The following is an 11,700-nucleotide window of genomic DNA, read 5'->3' as shown; positions in this document are numbered from 1 at the left end:
ACTTTATTTGCGAGGCAGGTTATATTGGTAAACACAGTTCTCATTAGATATGAGATACTATCAAATAACTAAACTTAAAAAACGTAGAAATCGTACATGCAAAAGGTCTTACTTTGCCAGGATCAGTAACAGCAAGAAATATAGTAATTGATTGTTAAATTTAAGCACTTGAACCAACTAAAACCCATCTTTTTTGTCGGCAGACGTCCTGATTGGTGCAGACATTTCCTCATGGTACAAATCATTGTGCTCGGATATGTACCATGCATATATTACTATAATTATTTATAATCATAATGGTTTACTTCCATCAAGAAGTATCTTACCGTCTTACAACAAAAATTGTTTAAAAAAGATTAATATTAAAATACTCGTACTTAATTGATGAGTAATGAAATGAATTCTGAAACTCTTCATTTTTATAAAATAAATTTAAATTTGAAGCGTTGAAGCTGGTAACTAAACGATCGTTAAACGCGTGCGCATGCAGCGAATATTCACTATTGTTCAATGGCGAAGGCGTAAAAACTACTGTAGTAAAATATCATTTTGAAAATACTTAAAAAGTCTACCAAATTTTAATTAAAAAAATAAGAAAGGATCAACATCGAAACGCAAAAAATAGCGCGAAGATAAGTTTTTAATTGTGCTGGAAATTTAAAAAGCGTTATGTTGTTGAAATATTAGTGGCTCTCTAGAGGTCAATGAGCTTTTGTATTTTGTACATAGTTGACCTGAGAGCTTCACGGAGCGTGTAAATTCTTCCGTCAGTGCGTTTTTGTACGTCACAAACGTCGTTCTATATGGTTGTGTTTCGCATTGTTATCCTTTCAACTAACAAAAGGTAATAAGAAACGAATACTCATAATGACAGATTGTACTAATTATTGAGAGTTCTTGTAATTGTGCACGATTTATGGTTGTATATATAATTTATGAAGCTGAACCCACACATTACTATAATGGCATATCCCGTATTTTTGTATTACCTTATCAGGTCATCCAATGATACCTATTACTATGTTTCATTATACATTGAACAAGTAGATCTTAGATTTCCGAATACTTTTTATAAAACTATTACAGACGACGTCATTCTAAAAGAAATACACATTTTTCTGCATTTACAGAGATATTTATTTAAACAAACATATACATGGATTAGCATATCAAACGTGTTCTTTTAACAAAGATTTGAAAAAGTAATAGTTTTATATTGTAATTTTTTAAGCACAAAACTATTCACAGTTGTTTGTTAAATACATGATCTTTGATAATTTTATACTTTGGGTAGTTACTTCATAATTAAAAAACAAACATATATTAAATTATGTGTTTCAATCATCAGAAAAGAATAAATTATATTGTGTATTTAAATCTATCAATTGTGTTTTATAGCACTGCGTATTAAGAAATGGCAGTAGATCTGGATTCAAATGATCCTGAGATACGATTATCACAATTTCTTTATGTTGGAAAAGAATATCCAGATTACCAACCTGGAAACTGGTTTGTTCACAACTACTTTTTGGCTAAAAATGTTCCATCTATAGAGGAATTAGCTGAGAATATAGAAAAACAATTATTGCCAGTTCAAATAATCACAAAAGTAAGGTTTTATTATGATTAATCAAAGTAATTACGTATATTTAATAATGTGTTTTTTTTTTATAGGCATTTGAAAGCAATGTTGTTCCAAATCCAGAAACATTAGTGTTTGCTCTTGCTGTTTGCTGTAGACAAATGAAAAGTAAAGATTTACGACATGCAGCATATACAGCTGTGAATAAAATCTGTTCATCACCACAACATTTTATTTTGTTCATCAAATTTGCTTCTCAAATAAGTAAACAAAAAGAGCTTAATGCAGCTGGTAGTTCAAAACATGGATGGGGCCAAGGTTTAAGAAAAGCTGTAAATAATTGGTATTTATCAAAGACTCCAATGGAATTAGCAAAATGTGTCACAAGGTACAAAGGAAGATATGGTTGGAAGCATAAGGATATTATAAAGTTGTCACATCCTGTACCCAATTCTCCTGGTACTTATTTTATTGCAATGTAACCATCAAATGAATATTCTTTTATTGATTGTATAATATATTTTTAAACAGGGGCAGAAGTTGTCCTTAAGTATGTAATATATGGTTTGGAAGAAATCAAAAAGTCATATGCAGAAGATTTAAAATTTTCAACAATAGTAGAATATATTGAACACGTTGAAGATTTTAAACATTGTACAGATGAAATTCAAGCAGCAATTCTTTTGGAAATATATAACTTAACATTAGATCATGTACCTGGACATTTGCTAAAGTCTAAAGAGGTAATTGTACAAAAAGAGAATAAGAATTCCTTGGTACTCTTGTATCTTGTATAGTTGATATATAATTTCATTGTAATCATTAGGTGTGGAATGCATTGATACCATCAATGAATTTAATTACACTTTTAAAGAATTTGCAAAGAATTCACAATCTTGAGTTATTGAAACCAAATTCTATAACAGTTTCTAAAATAATAGATCAAATCACATCTGAAGGGTATATTACCAGAGACAAAGTTCATCCAGCTTTAGTTTTAGTAACAATAAGGGATTATGAAAACTCTGGAAAGTAAGCAGCAATTATCAAATAAGTAATAAGTAGTTGTTAATCTCATTTAATGCATAATTTTTTTGAAGGCCATTAACACATGAAAAAAGGAAAATCAAAGAAAAAATTGATAAATCATTACCAATTCCAACCAAACCAAATTCTAAAATCATTAGTGCTCTCTATAAAATGTTAAATCTTTCATTTAATGTGAGTATAAATATCTTTGCACAACATTATTTTTGTTTTGTTAATTTATCATTGAATATATTTTTTTCAGCACATTCAACCAACTGGTTTGCGCTATATGATAACAATCAATATGAATGAAGTAATGCTAGAAAGATATACTTGGCGCAGTGGTAATGTAAATGGTGCAGAAGCAGGATGCATGATTGCACTTGCACTTCTTCGCAGTGAGAAGAATGTCACTATTGCAACATTTAAAAATGTTGGAATTCATATTGTCAATGTTAACAAAACAGCTTCCTTTAGTCAGACTATGAGAAGACTACAGCAGATGCCTGTTGGAAATGTCAATTTGGGTAAACCAATGTCATGGGCTGCTTATCAAAATAACAAATACGACGTATTTATCAACGTTGTAGATCAAATATTTCAAAAATCTGATAATTCCGAAACAGAGCTTCAGGCATACAGAAAAAAACTCAAACTTCCAAATACAAAGTGAGTCCCTTTAAATTACTCTATCCATAAACAACAGTTGATACAATATTTTATGTTTACTTATTTTCAGGTTAATAAATTGTGCTGTATGTTTTTCTTCGACCTATCGCAAAGAAAAACGTGACAATAATATTTTAACAATTAATGGTTTCGATGCTAGTGTTCCTCTAATTATACAGGCTTTTGCAAAATCTCTGTTTTAATCACTGCATGCATACCAATTTCTTCTTTGGCAAGCAATACTAGTTAATCATTTATAATGCTTTCAAAATGACAGTAACTTGATTATTAAATCGTTTTTATGATATTGTCAAGTAAGAAATATTTCAAAATACTTAAATTATTACAATCAGATTTCTAAATTATAGTTTTCAATAATCTGTGAATGCTGTTAATTTGATACTTACACAGTAGTCAGAGTATACAATAGCTAAACAAAGTGCTATAAAGTACTTTAAAATTAGCGTTTAAATCTCATTCAACGTGAAGTTTTTGTGCATTTATAATTATTATAGTTTGTGTCCGTCGAAATTCTAGTATTAATATGAAGGGGATTATCATTAAATGGTGATACGCGAGTATTCAAACGATTAAACAAAATTTTTGTTTAAACTGTATTGAAAAAATTATTCAGCTTAAAGAACTTTCTTCCATATTATTGATGATTGACATTACATGTAGTTTTAGTACAAAGTCATATTCGTGAGAAATTATTTACATTCTTTTTCTTATTTTTAAATTTGGTGGAATAAGAGAAAGAATTTTTCAGCACATAACAATTATTCATTACTAACTTTTAACATTATAATTATCTCATATAAATACTAACACGTCAACATTAAAAATAATATTTACTGCATGCTTTAACATTTAGAATGAGCTGTGTAACATTTGATAGTAATTTCATTTGTTTTATAGGATGGTCTAATGAATTTTGTAAAAATTTATTTAAATGAATGGCACACCAATTCGAGCAAATTAATAATTGAGAAGTAAATGAATGTGGTACATCTGTAATCAATCATTTGATTAGAAAAATGAAAATGTTTCATGTAACATGCACCACTTTGTATCATTCAGAAGCAAGTGTCCGTTTAATAATTTATCGTTTTCCATTTAATAAAATCAGTTGCGCAGCTAAAAAAATTAGGATAAGACTTGCATATTAGGTACTTGTAAGTATCTAAAATAGTCTAAGGAGCATTTTTAACTAATGGTAAAAAATACTTTTACTTTAATATTATTGCCTGCTTATTTCCACTGGTTGGCGGTAAAGCTTTCAGTAATATCTTTAATAAGATGTATAGATTTAATATGATTTTTTAGACAATATATTTCTGAAACTGGTGCGCATCTGGCGATTCGAATAAGAATTTAAAAAAAAATAGAATGTCGAAAAATTTCCCACTGTGATATGCATTTAGCCCCAAAGAATATAAGCTTACATTAGTATAATTTTACTATTACATTTCATATTTGCCATATCCAAAGTAAATGCGACAAATATTAAATACACTACTGATATAATACTGTGATACAAAGTACATTGTTATTTTTCAAACTAGGTGGAAGAATAAGTAAATGAGGTCAGAGGCGCACCACGTATCTGCTTTATTTGTTAATTAGTATCTATACCTATTAGCGCAACGATTTTTTTCGTTAGAAGTACGACAGTATCCAGAGATACCTCTAATTCTTTCTCAATCCTTGAATTACCATCACCAAAAATCCTTTGGTTTCCAAAATAAGAAGCAAGTTCTTCTTAACGTCGCTAAAAAGTAACAGCGTGAATAAATTCTCAGGTCTGACAAACGTTTAAATTAAGTGCTTAATATTCACGTGTTCTTTGCAGCCTGCTTGGTAATTCATAGATCGATATCGATCATACATTGCTAGTTTTAACACATACACACGCGCGCGCGCGCGCGCCCGCGCACCAAGTATAGAATACGATGGTAGTTTTGTTTCTCGAAGAAAAAAGAAAGAACAAACTTCAAACAGAACCTCGTATCTTAGTACGAAAAATATAAAGCGCTACATATGTGCGTTACTAAAAGTAAATACTGCATGGAAGCGGTGTAGTGAATCTCTTAGGACATATTATAGTGGTATAAAATTTAGAAGTACTTTTTTTTAAAGGAAATGTTATATACCTTTGTTTGATACATCGTTCTTTATAATTCAATTTTGTAATCTTTAATCATATTTACGCGACACATTGCAGGACATTTGATAAAAGTTATCGAAAGTAATAGTATTTTTTAGAGAAACTTTGTCTAAATGAAGTTCACGAACCGATAATACGCTTACAAATATTATTTATACACTTAATATCAGATAGACTATGTGTCATTTTCTGAAAAAGAAAATGTTAAAAAGTTTTTTTTTTTCGAAAAGTGCTTTAAGAGTTGCGCATATATTTACTATTTTACTTATTAAGAGTAATAGAACGTACATAGCTACATCTATATTTGTAGCTTATTGTATTATTTAATACCGCATGCAGTAGCTTACTATATAGGGGGTCTCATTTGTTATGATCGTCTTGAATATTTGTGCTTTCCAACAAATGTCGAAAGAAAAATTAATTTGTTTCGGGGGACACATTTTTCCATAAGATCGTACTTTTCAAGCTTTCAAGATTATCAGTGAGACACCCTGTACATGCTCTTACCTAACGATCGAAGAGAAACGCGAAAATTTGTCACGTTTATTCTACTTATTTTTCGTGCATTTAGAGAAGTACTTTTCAACTATACATTGTCACTATTATTTTTCAACTACCATTTTTGTACGTTAAATTCAATCATTTTTCGTTGACTTAGCAACGGTACTAAATCTATGAAATTTTTAACAATCAATATACTATATTCTAAAAACTATATAACAAGTTTAACACTCGATGTTTCGAGTTCAAAATTATTTATTTTGCAAAATTTTTCGATATATCAATCTTAATTCGATATTGAAATTTATTTACTACAATTGTATAAAAATCGATTAAAATTTCTTTTCTTTCGTGTCGCGTAAATCAGGCACGATCGTTATCTATTGTAAGAATACGTCCGATATGTTAAGAAAGGAAAATAAAAAATAAAAAAAAATAGGAAAACTATTTAGAGACAAACGCAACCTGAAGAAAACGCGTACTTCTACGCTTCTGTTTCAAAGTTCACTGATTTCAGGTTTTGCTGTTCTGTCTAATTGAAATGAGAAGAAACAGTTGAATGTGTTCATATTAGTTAAAAAACAGATCATTTTACCTTAAAAGAAAAAAGTTGGAAACAAAGAAATCCGTGTCGTATAACAATTCGTAATGTAACGAGGACCAAGGTGCACTGTCGATACAAAGTATCACGTTACATTAACGTAATGCAAACGAGAGAAAAATTAGCTTTCTCGTCAAAAACGATCCTTTGATTTCCAGAACTAAGATATTTGATTTCGATCAGGAAGTACAAATTGTTTATCTTATGAAAGTGTATTCGAGCGAACAATGTTTTACGCATGGTATACTGATTATCGGAGTCTCAGAGTACACATGAATATGATAACATGTTCCTTAGGATTAATGAAATAAGAAAAAAAAAAGATGAAAGATTATTGTAATCGCATTTTTAGTGCATCTTCTGTTCGATGATCCGTGAAGGGACTGCCCAATGTCCATCATTTATAAATATCTCGATGGAATACCAAAAAACAAAAAAGATTAAATTATAACGTACAAAACATAACGAAATACCTCGTATTTATTCTCAATATCATGAAGAAGGTGCACTAATTATGCTTGCGAAAGAAATTGAATTTCTAACCTATAACTCCATATAGAACGCCTTACTTTTTTATAAAGCAACGAAAAAAGAAAATACTCTAAATCTGCAAAGTAAACACAGCGCTGGTCTTAACAAAGACAAACCCCGGAGCAAATACCTTGTTACGGGACCCCTAAAAACATTTAAAGAATACTAAACAATATTTTATTTATCCAATCATTTTGTTAACGATGATTCTCGCCTACATAAAGAAAACAATCATGTATCTATATGTGCATGAACCTGGAAAGAAAATACGCCGTTTCTTGTTCTATGTAATTACGTATAGTATTATTAACTTTATTAATTCTGCTTTGAAAAATATTACTTTTTTAAATTGTAAACATTAAAAATGTGTACTATGAAAAGTAATAATTCACACAAAAAATTTACAGCAAAAAGAATGTCACAGTAGGAAAAAATTGTTAATGGGAGTCCCACATTATTTTTGTACCGTGAGTGAAAATGACTGGATTGCTTTGAGCAAACGAAAGAATATCAGGAAGTTATTAAAAAAAAATGCGTACATTATATTAATATTATTGTGTCTGTTAATATTATATTTCGATAAAATATACACAATAGGCAATTAAAAATATAGAGAATAATTAATCCCGTCTATAAATTTTCAACTGTTTTTATTATATGGTCAAACTGTATCTTGGAATAAAATTTGTTTCGAATCCATCTCAGAAAAATACTCTTTTCTTTGTTTTAATTGAAACAACTAAACTGCACACAACTGGAAAGTATGTTTGAATACAATAGTCAATGTTTATAGTTTACTGAAAAAATGTTTATTTTCGTGATACTGATACATATGACATTCACTCATACAGAACATCCATATTGTACATAGTACGATATAGTTTTCTACAGGCAGTAAATAGACGCAAATCATGCTCCACTTACACAAACAATCATTCTAATTCGCATGCATGCTGCAAATCTGTAACATGAATTACACAACTGTATTTATTCGATTATATATGTAATAGAACATACAAAACAATTAAGTAAAATAAATTAACACGCGGAGTCTTACGTAGAAATTAAAGAAGTTATTGTAAAGAGTTTCTTTCTCTTAAATATATCTCTTTTTCCTTTTCTTTTACGAAAAAGATCAAAATGATCGTTATGTTACGTGATAAACTGCATTACAGAACAATACACAGAGTGATCATCACCACCGTGTATAATATAGTTCTAATGCAACTTAATGAATAACAGACGTTCGTTGATGAGTCTTTTTTATACTCGACATATCAACAACGTGGATAATCTCCGCAGCATTTGCACGAGAGACTGTGAAATTCAGTCTAAATTAGGACGAATAATACATGTACTGATTAGTTATAGTTAAAGTTCGTCCTTTAAATCATCATCGTCTCCACCAGATGGTGAAACACCAGCACCTGCACCCTGATACAATTTAGCAATAATAGGCTGAACAATATCAGTAAGCTCTTTTTTTTGTTTCTTATATTCTTCTGGATCAGTATCTGGGTTATATTCAAGCCATTTAATCTTCTCTTCGATAGCTTCCTCCATCTTAGCTTTGTCAGAATCACTGACTTTCGAGCCGAGTTTTTCTTTATCATCTAGTTGATTTTTCAGGGAGTAAGCATACGATTCGAGTTCGTTACGCGCTTCTACGCGTTCCTTTAGTTTTTTGTCATCGTTCGCAAATTTCTCAGCATCCTTAATCATTCTCTCGATATCGTCGGGAGTAAGTCTGTTTTGATCATTAGTAATGACAATCTTCTCTCGATTGCCAGTTCCTTTGTCTTCAGCAGATACTTGCAAAATTCCGTTAGCATCGATTTCAAATGTAACCTCAATCTGTGGTATTCCTCGAGGTGCTGGTGGGATTCCGGTAAGGTCAAATTTGCCAAGAAGATGGTTATCTTTTGTCATTGGACGTTCACCCTCATATACTTGAATAGTAACCGTGTGTTGGTTGTCTGACGCAGTAGAGAAAATTTGCGATTTTTTTGTTGGAATTACAGTATTTCTGTACGTGAAAAAAAATATGTTACTGATTTAAATGTATTAATGATTTGAATAAAATCAAACAAGGTTAAAAATATATTTCTACCTGGGAATGAGTTTGGTCATTACACCTCCAACAGTTTCAATACCCATAGTAAGTGGATTAACGTCCAGAAGTACAATAGCGTCTGTATCTTGTTCACCAGAGAGTACACCAGCTTGAACAGCGGCACCATACGCGACAGCTTCATCGGGATTAATGCCTCGAGACGGTTCTTTACCACCAAAAAATTCCTTGACTAATTGTTGAACTTTGGGAATTCTAGTAGATCCTCCCACAAGTACAATTTCATCAACATCCTTCTTATTCATGTCAGAATCGTCTAAAACTTTTTGTACAGGTTTCAAGGTACTTCGAAAAAGATCCATGTTTAACTCTTCAAATTTGGCACGTGTCAAAGTTTCTGAGAAGTCTTCACCTTCAAAAAATGATTCTATTTCAATTCTCACCTATAAAGAAGAAAGAAAACATGTATCAATTAGTGTAATATATCCTTTCCAAACAAAGCAATATTACAAGAAAACCTTTACATACTTGGTGACTAGCACTGAGTGCCCTTTTAGCTTTTTCAACTTCACGACGCAATTTCTGTAAAGCTCTACTATCCTTGCGTATGTCTTTGCCCTTTTTTTTCTTGTACAATTTGATGAAATGATCCATTACACGTTGATCAAAATCTTCACCACCCAAGTGAGTGTCTCCATTCGTTGCCACAACTTCAAATACTCCGTTATCAATGGTAAGTAAGCTAACATCAAAAGTACCACCACCCAAATCAAAAACTAAAACATTCTTCTCTCCATCTTTTTTGTCTAAGCCATAAGCAATTGCTGCAGCTGTAGGTTCATTAATGATTCGCATGACAACAAGTCCAGAAATGGTACCTGCATCTTTAGTAGCCTAAATGAAAATAATTAATCAATTAATAAATGTTCTCAAAATTAAATCGGATTTGTTCAGTAGAAGTATATATTCTGTGCTTACTTGTCTTTGTGCATCATTAAAGTAGGCTGGTACAGTGACAACTGCATGAGTAACTTTTTTACCCAAATATGCTTCAGCAGTTTCTTTCATTTTACCAAGAACCATAGCAGAAATTTCTTCAGGTGCAAATGTTTTTTCTTCACCATTGACCACCAATCTTATATGTGGTTTCCTATTCAATTCAATTACTGTAAATGGGAAGAACTTAATATCATGTTGCACAGTAACATCTGACCATTCTCTACCAATTAATCGTTTGGCATCAAAGACTGTGTTTTCTGGATTTGCAGTTAACTGATTCTTTGCAGCATCTCCAATTAAACGTTCACCATCGGCAGTGAATGCTACATATGAAGGAGTAATTCTATTTCCTTGATCATTAGCTATAATTTCTGCTCTTCCATTTTTGTAAACTCCAACACTGAAATAATTAATTATCATACAAATATTTCCTCAAAACACACACAAACACAAGTTACTTTAAAATGATCTGCTCTTTAGCTTACCAAGAATATGTTGTGCCCAAATCAATTCCAATGACAGTTCCAATATCCTCTTTCTGTACCAGTTCCTTTGCAAAAGCAAGGGTTATTAAGCCCAGTAAATGTAGAACTTTAGCTCCTTTCATTTTTCTTTATATAAAAGCAGCCCTAAAAAATGGGTAATAGTCAATATTAAGTTTTTGAAAATGGTCTTTGAGACATCCAATATTTATAATCAATGGTACTTAGCAAAACACGTTTAGTTTGTCATAAAAATTGTAAACAAAACGAATCTCTGATTCATGGAAAATTCTAGTTTTGATGTACACAGTAACAAAAGTTTTTGAAAATTATATGAACATTTTAAATAACACAAAACGGTCGTTTCAATAAAAAGAAATATAATTAATAAAGATATCAAATTAAACATAAAATATGATCTGTTATTATAATATTTAATTTCGGAGAACATACACTCCAGTATATCTGGCACTATGCGAAATCATATGAAATTCGAATATTATCACGAAACTATGCTATCAACAGAACATTATGTGTAACGCTTTTCGAGAAATTAAAAAAATGAATAATTAAATTTCAGTTAGAAAATTCAAAGAATTATACTTTTGTAGCAAGACGTGGCATATAACGAAGAATCATCAAAGCCCGATAAAGTCTCAAGTGCGATTTTCCGCACCTCATTGATATTAATAAAACAAGATTAATGTTTGAAGCGTTCAATACTTACCAGATTCAAAATAATATGTGCACTCCTTTTCTTTTTGTTCTAAGTAAAAAATGTAATCACTTCAGTCAAACTTCAACGAACAACAGGAACAACCAGGAATGACTGACTACAGATCGATCTTAATACCGGGATTTTAACGAAAAGATTTTGTCGTGGCCTATGTTGATTGGTTCAGAAAATCCGTACCAATGGAAAGGCAAACACCGATTGGTTTATATTATACAGTTGGCTGCTATTGATAGGCCCACGTCATAATGGTATCGTACTTCTGGAAATTTCGGAAAGAGCCACGTAACATGTGAACATTTTTTTAGCCACTTATTATTATTAAAAAAAGGCAA

The 11,700-nt window shown here is 30.9% G+C and overlaps 2 protein-coding genes across 3 annotated transcripts; one reads left to right on the top strand and one right to left on the bottom strand.

The window, feature by feature from the left end:
* Positions 1 to 584: 584 nt before the first annotated feature.
* LOC143143869 (RNA-binding protein RO60) lies at positions 585 to 7,809 on the top strand. Of its 2 annotated transcripts, XR_012991282.1 has the most exons (9): positions 585 to 844; positions 1,399 to 1,609; positions 1,675 to 2,041; positions 2,114 to 2,325; positions 2,409 to 2,614; positions 2,683 to 2,803; positions 2,874 to 3,280; positions 3,351 to 3,594; positions 4,199 to 7,809. XR_012991282.1 is itself a non-coding variant. In XM_076305695.1 (8 exons), exons 2-8 carry the CDS (start codon positions 1,415 to 1,417, stop codon positions 3,481 to 3,483), a joined length of 1,641 nt encoding a protein of 546 aa, XP_076161810.1. In that variant the 5' UTR covers positions 585 to 844; positions 1,399 to 1,414; the 3' UTR covers positions 3,484 to 7,809. The 2 variants fall into 2 exon arrangements, 1 of the variants encoding a protein (XP_076161810.1); XM_076305695.1 differs by having other exon boundaries at positions 3,351 to 7,809.
* Positions 7,810 to 7,866: 57 nt separating this feature from the next.
* Hsc70-3 (heat shock protein 70 cognate 3) lies at positions 7,867 to 11,518 on the bottom strand. Its single transcript, XM_076305694.1, has 6 exons — positions 11,360 to 11,518; positions 10,636 to 10,779; positions 10,130 to 10,550; positions 9,680 to 10,045; positions 9,191 to 9,594; positions 7,867 to 9,106 (listed from the first exon to the last, which is right to left on the bottom strand). The coding sequence occupies exons 2-6, from the start codon at positions 10,755 to 10,757 to the stop codon at positions 8,452 to 8,454; spliced, it is 1,968 nt and encodes a 655-aa protein (XP_076161809.1). The 5' UTR covers positions 10,758 to 10,779; positions 11,360 to 11,518; the 3' UTR covers positions 7,867 to 8,451.
* Positions 11,519 to 11,700: the final 182 nt, after the last annotated feature.

Source organism: Ptiloglossa arizonensis, chromosome 2 (genome assembly GCF_051014685.1).
Source record: "Ptiloglossa arizonensis isolate GNS036 chromosome 2, iyPtiAriz1_principal, whole genome shotgun sequence".
Classification (NCBI taxonomy): Eukaryota; Metazoa; Arthropoda; class Insecta; order Hymenoptera; family Colletidae; genus Ptiloglossa; species Ptiloglossa arizonensis.
Note: the sequence above shows the minus strand (reverse complement) of the source record. Positions and strands in the feature narration are given on the sequence as shown.

What these genes read in the sequence shown, in the direction of transcription:
- LOC143143869 (XM_076305695.1), top strand. Translation starts at nt 1,415, where the DNA reads ATGGCAGTAGATCTGGATTCAAATGATCCTGAGATACGATTATCACAA. An exon ending in ATTTGCTAAAGTCTAAAGAG is followed by an intron (nt 2,326 to 2,408) that starts GTAATTGTACAA and finishes TGTAATCATTAG; the next exon opens with GTGTGGAATGCATTGATACC. An exon ending in TGTTAAATCTTTCATTTAAT is followed by an intron (nt 2,804 to 2,873) that starts GTGAGTATAAAT and finishes TATTTTTTTCAG; the next exon opens with CACATTCAACCAACTGGTTT.
- Hsc70-3 (XM_076305694.1), bottom strand. Translation starts at nt 10,757, where the DNA reads ATGAAAGGAGCTAAAGTTCTACATTTACTGGGCTTAATAACCCTTGCT. An exon ending in TTAATGATGCACAAAGACAA is followed by an intron (nt 10,046 to 10,129) that starts GTAAGCACAGAA and finishes ATTTTCATTTAG; the next exon opens with GCTACTAAAGATGCAGGTAC. An exon ending in ATGACCAAACTCATTCCCAG is followed by an intron (nt 9,107 to 9,190) that starts GTAGAAATATAT and finishes TTTCACGTACAG; the next exon opens with AAATACTGTAATTCCAACAA.